The 14,715-nt window shown below is 36.9% G+C and overlaps 2 protein-coding genes across 2 annotated transcripts in view; one reads left to right on the top strand and one right to left on the bottom strand.

The window, feature by feature from the left end:
- C7H4orf17 (chromosome 7 C4orf17 homolog) overlaps positions 1 to 14,715 on the bottom strand; it is a 304,067-nt gene that overhangs the window by 259,834 nt on the left and 29,518 nt on the right. The window contains 1 exon segment of the mRNA XM_055085866.1: positions 5,258 to 5,326. The gene's annotated coding sequence lies outside the window, so the exon portion shown is untranslated.
- LOC102992927 (all-trans-retinol dehydrogenase [NAD(+)] ADH4-like) overlaps positions 1 to 14,715 on the top strand; it is a 53,417-nt gene that overhangs the window by 31,398 nt on the left and 7,304 nt on the right. The window contains 6 exon segments of the mRNA XM_024126671.1: positions 992 to 1,037; positions 2,674 to 2,964; positions 7,946 to 8,201; positions 11,688 to 11,724; positions 11,727 to 11,822; positions 12,312 to 12,450. Of these exon segments, the coding sequence (XP_023982439.1) occupies positions 992 to 1,037; positions 2,674 to 2,964; positions 7,946 to 8,201; positions 11,688 to 11,724; positions 11,727 to 11,822; positions 12,312 to 12,450 (865 nt within the window).

The following is a 14,715-nucleotide window of genomic DNA, read 5'->3' as shown; positions in this document are numbered from 1 at the left end:
TTAGCTTAAATGTCTTCTTGGAAGTTTGTAAGAGAAACATGTATATGAAGCATGCCAATAGTCGAATTACTTACTTTACATTTTGTAACAGATCCATCAAATACTGGAATATGAGCTATGCAATTGTCACTTATCAGACAAGATGAACTGTATCATTCTTTCCTCCTTTATTGAGGATGCTCCAAACTGAGAAGTATTATTAGTATCTTTCCATTCAAAACAAGATTATAGAAACAAATTGCTCTCCAAAATTTGGCATCCACAAACAAGTCTGGCCAGTGTAGTCCCAGCTCTACCACTTACTGGCTGTGTGACCTTAACCAGCTAAGTCACTTTTCTGTGACTCAGCTCAGATTTCCATTTTCTAACATGGGGACAATAACAGTACCCATCTCAAAGGGTTGTCCTGAGAATTAAATGAGATAACACATGCAAGCAGTTAGAATGGTGACTGACACATACTAAATGTTGAACAAATGTTAATAATCATTATTGGACCTTGGTCATCAGAGGATAGAAGTCATTATTGAAACTGAATAAAAAGTAGAAAATGTAGAATTTGAGAGTGAACTAAATGATGAAACATGAAGATGATATATAGTTTACTCTCCACATCTAGCCTATTGCCCACCTCCCCTATTATATAAGGATGTTCTGTTCCATGCAGGATGTTTAGCAATGTAATAAATAATAGTCATAATGCAGAGTGTCGCAATGACAGCAGAGTCTCAGAAAGGACTCTGCACCTGATGGTATAATACATATGTGTTGCTTGACTGCCCAGCAGAGAAAAAAAGAAAAAGAAAAAGACAGTATATACAATACTTGGGAGAATCAGCAATCTTGTCGGTTAATAAAATACTGTAGCCACCTATACTTCCTACTGAACATAAAATGTATACCATAAAGAATGGTGTTTTCCACCAATTCACCTGGTAGAAACTATAAGTAACATCTTAGGCATCATCTAACACATGGTCTTTTTTTCTAGGTGACAAAGTAATACCACTCTACACGCCTCAATGTGGAAAATGCAAGTTCTGAGTTCACGCACAAATTTTTGTGGAAAAAATCAAGTAAGCTCTATAAACTATTAGTAAGAGTATTAATTGTTACAAATATTTTGGGCAGTACATTGGCATACCTAAATGGAGTTGAAGAGGTGGATACTTTGCACCCACCAATTCTAGATGTGTACAACAAACTTGTAAAATCACCCAAACAGACATGCACGATAATGATCATTGCAACATTGTAATAACAAGCAATTGAAAATAGGGCAAATGTCCTTCAATAAGAAATAGATTAACAAATTGCTATGTAGTAACACAATGGAATTACTATATAACAATGAGAATGGCTAAACTTGCTCTAAGTGTATCAACATAGAATAATCTCACACATATAATGTTAAGGGAAAGAAGCAAGTTTCTCACAGATAAATTTAGTCATATACAATAACAATACCATATATTGTTTATGGTTCATGTGTATGTAGTAAAGGGAACGATAAATGCCAAATTCAGAATAAAGGTACTTCTACAGAGGATGAGAGAGGAATGCAGTGAGTCACAGTAATTTATTCCAAGACCACATAGATATAAGTCTTGGAGCTAGATTTTGAACCTAGGCAGTCTGGCTCGAGTCAAAAATTTTAATTGCCTTATTCTCTACTGAGACTATAGAAAGATCTGTTTATGCTTAATGCTAATTGAAACTAGTTATTTTAGAAGCTAAAATTTTACTACTCTTACATAGATTACTGTGCCTCAATTTCCTCATCTATAAAATGGGGACAATAATAATGCCTACTTCACAGGGTTTTGCAGATATTCAAAGAATGAATACACCCTTTTGCAAACCTTTAATAATAGATTTTGACAATGACCATCAATACTTTCTAACGTCACAAAAACAGAGATAAGGTATTATATGCCCCCAGATGAAAATACACAACACTATTTTAGCAATATTCCTACAAAAACATAAAACCTGAATCAGATCAAGCATTTAGATCAAAAATACTAGTTTAGAGCAAATACAGTGATGGAGAAACATGTTAAACCAGATTACAAGAGTGTAATCAGAAAAATCCAGAGTGAAGAAAATTCTGTAGGCCAAATGACTGTTTCTTCAACAAATAAATGGCAGAGAAAAAACAAGGGGTGGGGTGAGAACCTATAAATTAAAAGAGACTTAAGAGACATATCAACCAAATGCAGTGTGTGAAACTAAAAGAATCTTTATCTTTTAGAGACACATACTGAAATATTTACAGATGAAATAGCGCTGTCTAGGATTTACTTCAAAATAGTCCTAAGTGGGGAGGATAGGTGCTGGTGTTGGGGAAGCAGGTAGGTAATAGATGAAACTAGATCAGTCATGAATTGTAATTGCCAAAGCTGGGAGATGGTTACATGAGGATTCATTTTGCTATTCTTTCTACTTTTATATGTGCTTGAGTTTTCCATAATACAATTTTTTAAAGAAATACATGTAAAGCCCTTAAAAGAGTTTCTGGCACATAAGAAGTGTGTATTATTATTATCATTATTACCTTTAGACCACTTCTGACTATATATTTAGGTGAAAATTCTCAAGCCATTTTTTTTCAATTTTTCCATCTAATAAAATTATCATAACGAATACACAACGCCTAATTTTTTTCTTCAGGAAAGTAATCAGTGGTCCATCTACTTTCTCTTTTTTTGTATCTTTTTCCCCTAGGCATTTCAAAAATCCTATGGGTGATCAAAAATTAATGGAAGACAAAACTAGCAGGTTTACCTGCAGAGGAAAACCAATTTACCATTTCATGGGAACCCGTACCTTCAGTCAGTACACTGTAGTGCCAGATGTTAACCTTGCCAAAGTTGATGATGATGCCAATTTAGAGAGAGTTTGTCTGCTTGGATGTGCATTTTCAACTGGCTATGGTGCTGTAGTCAACGTTGCCAAGATAAAATAGTTAATCACCAGGTTGTGTAAAATAGACATTACTGGGAGGCAGCATGATAAAGCAGCCAGATTTATCTTCAAAACCTGGCTCTGCCTTTTATTACCTCTGTGATTTTAGGCAAGTTATTTAACCTCTCTACTCCTATCTCTCTACCATAATATCTACTACAAATAGCTGTGGGGATAATTAAATCATATTACATACGTAAGACATCTGGCCCAGAGGCTAGCGTATAGCTGGCACCCAGTTCATGTTTATTTCTTTTCCTTGACTCGTATGTTAGATTACAGACTGTCCCTGATTTAAATACAGCCTGCTAAATATGTCTCCTAAATACGAATGCTCGTCCTGGGACAGCAGACCCAGTCAAGAGACAACAGAAACCTCCACCCATCTCCATAGAGCTACTCTACTTTCTCCCTGACACAGCAGATTCCTCTCTCTCAAACTGTAGTAATCCATCTTTGCTTCTCACCCTGTGCCTTTCTGGCTTCAGGGGAAGGTCTTAGATGGCAGCCCTGATGATGGTAAGATGCATCCCTGGAATTCCAGGTTAGAATTTAGAAGCTTTTACAAAGCTCTTCAACTGAGAGATTAGAGAGATGTCAATATCACTTGGACGCTTCAAACAACCTCCTTGACATCAATCTTTTTCCCTTGACTCTAAACTGCAAAATGCAACCAGAGTGATCTTCCTGAACAAAAAATCTAAAGATTTTATTCCCCTTTCATTATTCCCCTTTTCCTTCAATATGCTATAGTCATTCTTTCTCCTTCTTCCTTTTGTGGCTCACTGTTCCCCTGGGCCTGACCCTCCGTCTCTGGGCTCTGGACTGCGCCTCTGGACTTTTCACACCTGGCTCCAACCAACACTGCCTGGAAAGCTCCCCCACTTCTTCTGGCTGACTCCATTTATTTATCCCTTCCTGTTGGAAGCCTACTCCACCCTCCCAGGCATGCATGAGGTATCCCTCCCTCCCACTTTCCCCTAAAGTTTCTGTATTTAACCCTGTCTTCCTTCTTATCACACTATGAAGAAATTTCCCATTTATTTCTCCTTCCTATTAGATGATTTGTTCTGTAAGGGCAAGAATTCTCTCTTATTCATTGTGATAGCTCCAGAGCCTAGCCCTGTGCCTGGCACATAATATGAGCTTGATAATTTTTCAGCAAATTAATGAATAAAGCCAGGTTCATGTGAAACACCTAAAACGCCTTGGTGAGGCTTGGTCCTCAGCTTCCTCAGCTTTGCAATCCAAATATTCTTTTTTATCAAATTACTTAGAGTTGTTCAGTGTCAAGGAAACAAAGTCAACCTAGCCAAAATAAGAGGCTGATCTAGTAGCCAGAATATCAAGACACGACTTTTCGTTGAGAATTACATCAGCCAAGATAGGAATGCTACTCTTGGCTCTTAGTATATTATCTCCCTCTAAAAGTTCATTCATTCATTTATTCATTAACAAAAATGTAAAACTATATGGGAGGTCAAACTACAATCGGAAGGCTCCTGGAGGAAGGGTGTTGCTAGTTGGGTGGAGTTCAGAGCTGATGTGACCCTCCAGTCAAGGCTATTTTCCTCTAGATACCACTGGAGACACAGTGCTCTTTGCCACCACACCCCACCCGGCCCTTTTCTGGACTCCATGCTGACTATCACCTTCCACTGTTCTAGTCTTTCTTCAGGGATATTAACACTAGAGATTCAGCCACAGTTTTCTTTTAAATCTAGTCAGAGCTTATCTAAATTCCCAGAATCTGTTGTTCCTGCTATTGAGGAATAGCTAAACCACCTCATGCTCAAAGAAGAGAAATAAATCTGATAGGAACATGTTAAGAGAAGTGACGTGTCAGTAATTCTAGTCAAAAGGCAAGAGCTTTAATAATGTTTAATTTACTTCTGGGAAGAAAAGTGATGCAACAACTCTGATTAATTATTGAGGACCACTCCCCCAGTATCACCAGAACTCCGAGTTCTTTTTAGCCTATTTGTATCCTTTACTGCCAAATTAATCACATTTCATAGAGATCTTTGGAAGCATAAAAATGTCCTATAACAGTGTTGTCTGCAGATAGATAATCATCAACTATTTACAGCCCTATTTTTAAGTTGGGGGTACTTTTTAATAACCCCCACCCAGAACTGCAATTAATGGCACTTTTTACACACAGGTGTCCAGTTGTATAACACAACTGGTGCAGTGTATTCAATTTATACACTGTTGTGAGCTATGTACAACTACTGTGTACTACATTGCTTCAACGAGAAAAATGCATGTTACTTTCAATGAGACTTACGGCAAACTTTATAATACAGTCTCCACAGAAATATATTTGAAGAGGCCACAACAGTGAGAGGCCCGCGTACTGCAAAAAAAAAAAGAAAAAAGAAAAAAGAAATATATTTGGAAATATACTAAACATGCCACAGTATCATAGTAAATAGTACACAGTATATATAGAACATTATTCTGAACATTTGCAAAATATATATTCTATTTTCCCTGAGTAGCAAAAGCCAGCATATGCATGCCTAATATCACACATAAGTTAAAGTAAAATATATGCATCCTCTCTGTTCCTTAATAGTTTTGTTTCCAATTTAGAATATATCAGTACTTCCCTTGGACACATTTTCTCTTTCCCCTTTGTTTACGCTTTAATTCTAACAGTTTCTCATCACCATTAGAAAATATTAATTGAGCATCTCTCTGTAGAGTAATTTTTTTGCCACTATACCACTCTACAAAATAACATATTCCAGCTACAGCAGCTTTCCTTATCATCTTATATATTGTTTCTTTTTTTTTTTTTTTTTTTTTTTTTTGCGGTACGCGGGCCTCTCACCGTTGTGGCCTCTCCCGTTGCGGAGCACAGGCTCCGGACGCACAGGCTCAGCGGCCATGGCTCATGGGCCCAGCCGCTCCGCGGCATGTGGGATCCTCCCGGACCGGGGCACGAACCCGTGTCCCCTGCATCGGCAGGCGGACTCTCAACCACTGTGCCACCAGGGAAGCCCTATGTTTCTTTTTAATTCAATGTAACAAACATTTATCAAAGACAAAACATAAGAAGACTCCTTGATAGCAATGTGAAAGATTATATGCCTTCAAAGATTTTGCAGTCTTTTAAAGAAACACGTGTATGCAAACAAAATCAATCAAGAATAATTATAAATTATATGATACAAAAAAAGCAAAAAGGTGGGCACTAATTTCTAACTGAAGAATCAAGAAACATTTCATGGGGAGAGTGTGATTTAAGTTGGGCCTAGAGGTATTGGTTATATTTTAATTGAAGGAAATGAGGTGAAAAGTACATCAGGCTGAGGAAACAGTATGAACTAAGGCATGAGGAAAGGAAACTGCGAGTTTGTTGTGGCTGTAGTACTGGGATTATCATGGAGATGAAGTTGTTAGGTAATGGAATGGGATAGTAAAAATCCTTCAATGCCATGCAAAGAAATACAGACTTCATTCCATTTGAATGAAGTGATGATTTGGGATGATTGAGTTAATTCACATTTAGAGAGATACTTGTGGTCATTCAAAACCAACTACAACATTAATACAACCAAATAAGGCCTATTAGAAATAGAGATGTCAAATTACTTGTGATCTATTTTTTTATCTGTATCTTTAATTTGATATTTTATTTTATATCTGAGTATAGTTGATTTACAATGTTATGTTAGTTTCAGGTGTATGGCAAAATGATTCAGTTATACATACACATATATCTATTCTTTTTCAGATCCTTTTCCCATATAGGTTCTTAAAGAATACTGAGTAGAACTTCCTGTGCTATACTGTAGGTCCTTGTTGATTATTTATTTTACATCTAGTAGTGTATGTATGTTAATCCCAAACTCCTAATTTATCCCTCGCCCCCTCCCCTTTGGTAACCATAAGTTTGCTTTTGAAGTCTGTGAGGCTATTTCTATTTTGTAAATAAGTTCATTTTTATCATTTTTTTTCGATTCCACATGTCAGTGATATCATATGATATTTGTCTTTCTCACTCTGACTTAGTTCACTTAGTATGATCATCTCTAGGTCTCTATCCATGTTGCTGCAAATGGCATTATTTCATTCTTTTTTATTGCTGAATAATTATTGCATTGTATATATGTACCACATCTTCTTTATCCATTCATTTGTCAATGGACATTTAGGTTGCTTCCATGTCTTGGGTATTGTAAATGGTGCTGCAATGAACACTGGGGCTTGTGATCTATTTTTTTTTTTTAACATCTTTATTGGAGTATAATTGCTTTACAATATTGTGTTAGTTTTTGCTGTATGGCAAAGTGAATCAGCTATACGTGTACATATATGCCCATATCCCCTCCCTCTTGCGCCTCCCTCCCACCCTCCCTATCCCACCCCTCTAGGTGGTCACAAAGCACAGAGCTGATCTCCCTGTGCTATGCAGCTGCTTCCCACTAGCTATCTATTTTACATTCAGTAGTGTATATAAGTCAGTGCTACTCTCTCACTTTGACGTATTTTAAATGAAACCAATAAACCCATTAAAATGTGTGGGCTTCAGTTTTTGTTCTCATAACACCAAAGGGAAAAGGAAGACGAGAATGATTTTCACTTGGGTTTGTTCGTTATAAGCTGAATATCTAATGGCCTTCAAGTGTTTCTGCAGATTTAGCCAGTGATTCACCCATTTTCACGTTGGCAAATTGCTCCCATTTAGCTATATCATTTAGTTTTATGACAGGCAGTCTTTATTTATATGGTCCTGTTCCCACCTCACTCTGACCCTTTTTTACAAAGTGGGACCAGGGACTTCTGGTGGTCCAGTGGTTAAGACTCTGTGCTCCCCATGCAGGGGCTCATGTTCTATCCCTGATCAGGGAACTAAGATCCCACATGCAGCACGGCGTGGTCAAGAAAAAAAAAAAAAAAAAAAAAAAAAAAAAGTGGGACCAGCTGCTTGAGAAGTTAATTTATAATTTTCTTGCCTGCAGGTCACACCTGGTTCCACATGTGCCATCTTTGGCCTAGGAGGTGTCGGTCTTTCAGCTGTAATTGGTTATAAAGCAGCAGGAGCTTCCAGAATCATAGTTATTGACATCAAAATTGAGAAGTTTACAAAGGCCAGAGCCCTTGCAGCCACCGACTGCCTCAATCCTAGAGACCTAGATAAACCCATTCAGGAGGTCATCATTGAAATGACCAATGGAGGTGTGGATTTTGCCTTTGAGTGTGTAGGTGGAGCTAAAATCATGGTATGTATATTTTTAATAATAGGATATAATAAATATTGCTTATTAACATTAACCTTTATAATAGGTGCATATTAATATATTTATTAAATTTTAATATTTATATACATGTATAAATTATGTTTAAGAATAGTTATTAATACTATATTAGATATCATTATATGTTACATACATATAATTAATTTTTACTTATTAATAAATATTAATAATTACTATTTAATATTAACATGTTATTAATATTTGTTTATTCTTTCACATGAAAGTCAGCAAAAAATTAAGAGAAAACTTAGAAATAAAAACTTTCAAAGAATTGTGCCTATGAGAAGTGAGGAAAAAAAATAGAAGAGGCAGATTTAGAGGAGGGAATAGACAGGGTGAATGGAGTCACCCTTAACAGCCAGAGGTATCCACTCTCATTTTAAAGTAGAGCAAGGAGAGGTTAGCAACCTACAAACAAGCCAGTTCTGTCCATCAGATCTCAATAATCGGTCTGCAGAATTAGGTCCAAATTATATATGTGAAATTTTCAATTAAAAAAATCAACAAGCTGCAAAATTAAAAACTCAATCTTTTTTTCCTAAACACTACAATTTTGTATCACTCAGATTTCTTCTCCTCTCAGGACAGGAAAGGAGGGCCCTTCTGAGTGCAGGGCCCTGGGCAACTGCACTGGTTGCAGGCCCACATAGCCAGTCCTGCCTGTTCTGCTCCAGAAAATGGGGTAAAGAGCCAACTGCACAGGCAACATAGGGAGAAGTTAGCCTCCAGAGGAAGCAGCCTTAGTCTCCAGCAAATATTCACCTAATGCATCTTTGCTCAAAGCCACTAAGTAGAGTTTTGTTTTGTTTTTTTAACAAGATGACCAAAGAATTCATCAACTAACTTTTCTGCCTATGGAGGCTTCTTATTTCATTAGTGAGAGCTGTGAAGTAGCTATGACACTATTCCCTTTTATTCACCCCTTCACTCAGCCTGGCTCCTAAAACTCTCCTCTAGGGAGGGTACAAAGAATGAAATTCTGTACTTCAACCTCCTAGGAGCAGGCTTTGGCAATTTTCCCCTCAGTTCTTACCTGACACAACATGATATGACAAAAGAGAATGGAGACCGGGAAGGCTGCCCTTCCTGGGTCTTTCCTCTTAGAATGGTTTCATTATAATAGTGCAACTGCTTAAAAGAGGATCTGGCAGGTAATAAGCACTCGATAAATGTTAGCTATTACTGACATTCGTGCAGTGAGGACCCCTTGTACTGCACCGCTCCCCTGCATCCAAAGCTTCAGGCCTTGCTTTTTCAATTGTCCTTGGTACCTGCGGCCTGCAACGTGCCACATCCCTTCCTCCACTGCCCTCAGCTCATGTGTTTCACAAACATTGAAATTCGGCCCACTTATTTTTCTAGTATAGAGATTCTCAAAACTGGCTATACTTCAGAAGTACCTGGGGAGTTGTTGTTTCCCAGTATCAGTGAATCGGCCCATACCCAGGATATTCTCATGCATTGGTTCTCAAGCTGAGAACCACTGATCCAAAACTTGGCAGGTTCTATTATTAACTTATTTATTACACCAAGAAACGTATTTTAAATTATGGAATAGAATTACACTAGAGAACCCAAATAAAAAGAGATGGGTTTATTTAATCATAAAAAGATGGGCTAACTACCCTTCCACCAAAAGCTTCCATAACTAGGGAAAGCTTAATTTCTACGTTGTGGAGGAGATTCCAGTAATGGGAATGAACTTAATTTAAATGACTGCTAATGCTCTAAAGCAGTCTAAAGAACCCAACAGAACAATTAGAAATTTACAGTAATGGACAATTTTATAAGATTTTGAGAATTTAAAATAATTTTCATCAAAAGTTATCAGAGGCTACTAAATAAAACCCTGTATTTGCATATAATACCCATTTAACTAAGTTATAATTATGGAGGTTAATTCCCTGCTTGGAGCAAGGCTCAGAAATGTAGAGAAGAGCAATAGGAAAAACATTAAATTAAAAAAAAAAAAAAAAAAAAACCCAGGAGTAACGTAGGCAGCTACCTTAAGGTCACAAGCAGTACCTGTGCTCTTTACCTCTCTCTGTGGATCTCTCTGTACAATATACATTAAACAAAAATATTTCTGCCATATAAGAAGTATAGAAACTAGAAGAGTTGCTATTTAGAAATGTTAGAAATTCTCAAAACTATAAATAAACACATATTCAAATAAAGATTTCAAAACACACTCTGAAAGTTCTAGGTCACTGCATTGTCCATCCCTAGTAAGACAGACAGAGAGAAGAGGGAAAGAATTTACTGTACTTCAGATTGCTTTTTTCATATAATGATCAGTGATGAACAGGAATGGTATTCCTATTGGGACTTCTGTAGAAGCAAAAGTTGCCTCAACAGGTGAGAACCAAGTTGACCACTGGCTATGGCAAACGATATGGGATAAGTTTATATTTTTCTTGTATAACATTAGTCTCAAAAGATTTTAAATGTTCAACTACACCATAGGGCTTCTATGTGGAATGGCCATCCACAAGCTTATATCTTTCTTAAACTTACATTTTCAATCTTGGCATTTTTATATTAACTCCAAACCTGCAGTAGGTTAAGATAATATTTTCTCTTTCTCTCATGCAAAGATCAATGCAAATCCCCTGGGCCCCTGTCTTCCATGTGGTGACTCAGCAATCAAGGAAGTTCAAATTTGTAGCTTTACAATCTCAACATGAGGTCCTCTTGGTTGTTAGAGCAGAAAGGACAGCTGGTGGGTTGTACACTGGCTTTTCTATTTTGGCTAGGAAATGGCACATGTCACTCCTGCCCATAGCCCAGAACTAGTCATATGACTCTACTTAACTGCAAGAGAGCTAAAAAATATAGGGAAGCAGATGAAATGTTTGATGAGCAGCAGCCACTGTTATTTTCTGTTTAACCGTTTTGCCTTCTGTTTTAAACAGCATTTCTTTTAAATTATCCTACATTGAGATCTACTAAGTTTACAGTATATGCCTCATTTTTAGACTCTAGTGAATACTTATTCACCCTCTGTTCGTGACTTAATTTTGATCCTATGTCCCTGGAATTGCAAATATCTTCATTTATACCATTGTACCTGGTCAAAAACTTGTTGACTAGAGTTTATAATATCTTCTATAGATCTTTCTTTACCTTCACATATGTATATTTTTCTTGATATACAATGAGATACAGTCTAGGTTCGGCATAAGTGTGTTATTAAACAGAGTAAAATATGTTTTGTTTCTTTTCAATATCTTTTTTGATGACATTCAAAATTTTATTGGATGTTCTATCTGAAACAGAACACTGGTGCCTCAAGTCTCAATCTACAATATTACAACCTCATTAGCTGGAATCCCATTATCTTGTATGCAGAGTTGTGTAAATTTTCCCTAAAGTATTGTACAAACCCACATTGGAGTTCATGTTCTACTTTTCTACTTACTCAGCTAATCTTTTTGTTTGACCTTCCAGAGAGCAGCCCTTGACAGCATAACAGTAGGCTGGGGAGTACGTACATCATTGGAGTAAACGTTGGTGACAACAGATTGAGTGTTTCGGCAGTGGAGCTAATAACGGGCCGTACTCTAAATGGAACAAGCTTTGGTGGTCAGTTTTTTTTTTCTTTTAATTTTCTTCATAGTAGTACTCAAATTATCATAATTAGGATTATTGAAAGGAAAGGAAAATAATTTATTTTTTAAATATTGAGGGCCTAGGACATATCTGAAGACTACATGAAAGCTATTTATCCTATTAGTTACTTGAAAGTAAACAGTTTCTTTATAGAAGGATAACTATAATTTGCAAATTGAAATTCAATTTGCATTAAAATGGACCAACATAGGGGAACAAAAGGTAGACGGTGATCAAATTGAGATACTTCCTTGTCTAGAAATAGAAAATGATCTTGAATTTTTCTTTTGAAGAAAAAAAATTTAATAGATAAAAGTACAAAAAATTAAAGATGGCAGGGGGATAACCTATTTGAAGCAACCCAAATCTGACCTAATAATTTCATTCATTCAACAAACACTGGTTAAACTACCTTTTCATGTCAAGCACCATGTCTTTATTTGGCATTTTGGCCAATTACAGGTTGGAAAGGTATCGATTCTGTCCCAAAGCTGGCTGCTGACTAAAAGAATAAGAAATTCGATCTGGATGCATGGGTGTCCCATACCCTTGCTTTTGACAAAGTTAATGAGGCATTTGACCTAATGTACCAAGGAAAAAGGTAAATTACCAAAGAGATGAGTGAGCAGTTTGAAAAACCTTTATGATGATTCTATTTTCATTTGATGTTGAAAACTAACCACTGTGTCTTTTCTGACACTTTCCACATCATCAGAAGTACTCAATGTCCTTAAAAGATTAAACAGTGGTCATGTGCAAAAAAGAAAACTTCCTATTCTATTTTCATAATGTACATGGACATACACTGTTCCAACATACAGTGGTGATATAAACTGACACATATTTTCCCCTTCACAAACAACTGTTCACTCAGTTGGGAATGCTCCATAGAAAGAGAGGTTTCTAGAGTATAATGTCAGGTTCAATATAGTACAATATGGCCCTGAGTCTGGAATCATTGTGCTCTGCAACTGACACAGAATGCCCATTCCGGGCCCTTCATTATCAGACTCAGGTGAAAACCATGAAATGTGAGCAGTGAGTGGCAGGTAACAGATACTTAAAGGGTGCCCCAACTGTCTCATTCTCTTGCTTTGTCATGGTTGTCTTGTAAGTGATTCAAGTCTACAATTTTAGCTACATTGTGCTCTCTTGGCATAGACCCTGAGAACTGATTTATAAAAATGTCCCAGTCAGGGGATCCCTGGTAATTGGGGAGTGGGTAAGACTAGGATCAATGATTTTGGTTAAAATAATCAATCACACTGTTGGTCAACAGAAGCAAAGGACAAAATACCAGGAAGAGTGTTACACAGAGGAGATGCAAAAAGGCAACAAAAAGAAGTGAAAGGGGGAAAGTATATAGTTAAATGACAGGAGTTTGAAGCAGAGAATAAATGTTGCAAAAGAAGAAAATAGGTCCATGGTGTGAGGACCTAGGATACTTCCTGGGAAAGAAATCTGAGAAAACGTCTCTACTGATATGAACGGCCTAATTTGCAAAAGTGTAAAATGCAACGTATCAAAAAGAGGTTCAATTAAAAAAAAAGAACAATTAAGAAAATGGTAATAGGAACATACATATTGATAATTACCTTAAATGGAAATGGATTAAATGCTCCCACCAAAAGACACAGACTGGCTGAATAGATACAGAAACAAGACCTGTAAATATGCTGTCTACAAGAGACCCACTTCAGACCTAGGGACACATACAGACTGAAAGTGAGGAGATGGAAAAAGATAGTCCATGCAAACAGGAATCAAAACAAAGCTGGAGTAGCAATTCTGGTATCAGACAAAATAGACTTTAAATAAAGACTTTTACAAGAGACAAAGGAGGACACTACATAATGATCAGGGATCAATCCAAGAAGAAGCTATGACAATTCTAAATATTTATGTACCCAACATAGGAGCACCTCAATACACAAGGCAAATTCTAAAAGCCACAAGAGGGGAAATTGACAGTAACACAATCATAGTAGGGGACTTTTAACACCCCACTTCCACCAATAGACAGATCATCCAAAATGAAAATAAATAAGGAAACACAAGCTTTAAATGATACAATAAACAAGATGGACTTAATTGATACTTATAGGACATTCCATCCAAAAAAAACAGAATACACTTTGTCCTCAAGTGCTCAGGGAACAGTCTCCAGGATAGATCATATCTTGGATCACAAATCAACCCTTGGTAAATTTAAAAAAACTGAAATCGTATCAAGTATCTTTTCTGACCACAACGCCAGGAGACTAGATATCAATTACAGAAAAAAATCTGTAAAAAATACAAACACAGGGAGGCTAAACAATACACTACTTAATAACTAAGAGATCACTGAAGAAATCAAAGAGGAAATCAAAAAATACCTAGAAACAAATGACAATGAAAACACAACAACCCAAAAGCTATGGGATGCAGCAAAAGCAGTTCTAAGAGGCAAGTTTATTGCAATACAATCCTACCTCAAGAAACAAGAAACATCTCAAATAAACAACCTAACCTTACACCTAAAGCAATTAGAGAAAGAAGAACAAAAAATCCCCAGGTTGGCAGAAGGAAAGAAATCATAAAGATCAGATCAGAAATAAATGAAAAAGAAATGAAGGAAATGATTGCAAAGGTTGACAAAACTAAAAGCTGGTTCTTGGAGAAGATAAACAAAATTGATAAACCATTAGCCAGACTCATCAAGAAAAAAAGGGAGGGCTTCCCTGGTGGCGCAGTGGTTGAGAATCCACCTGCTGATGCAGGGGACACAGGTTCGTGCCCTGGTCCGGAAAGATCCCACATGCCGCGGAGCAGCTGGGCCTGTGAGCCATGGCCGCTGAGCCTGTGCGTCCGGAGCCCGTGCTCC

Source organism: Physeter macrocephalus, chromosome 7 (genome assembly GCF_002837175.3).
Source record: "Physeter macrocephalus isolate SW-GA chromosome 7, ASM283717v5, whole genome shotgun sequence".
NCBI lineage: Eukaryota > Metazoa > Chordata > Mammalia > Artiodactyla > Physeteridae > Physeter > Physeter macrocephalus.
This window is presented reverse-complemented; position numbering and strand designations above follow the sequence as displayed.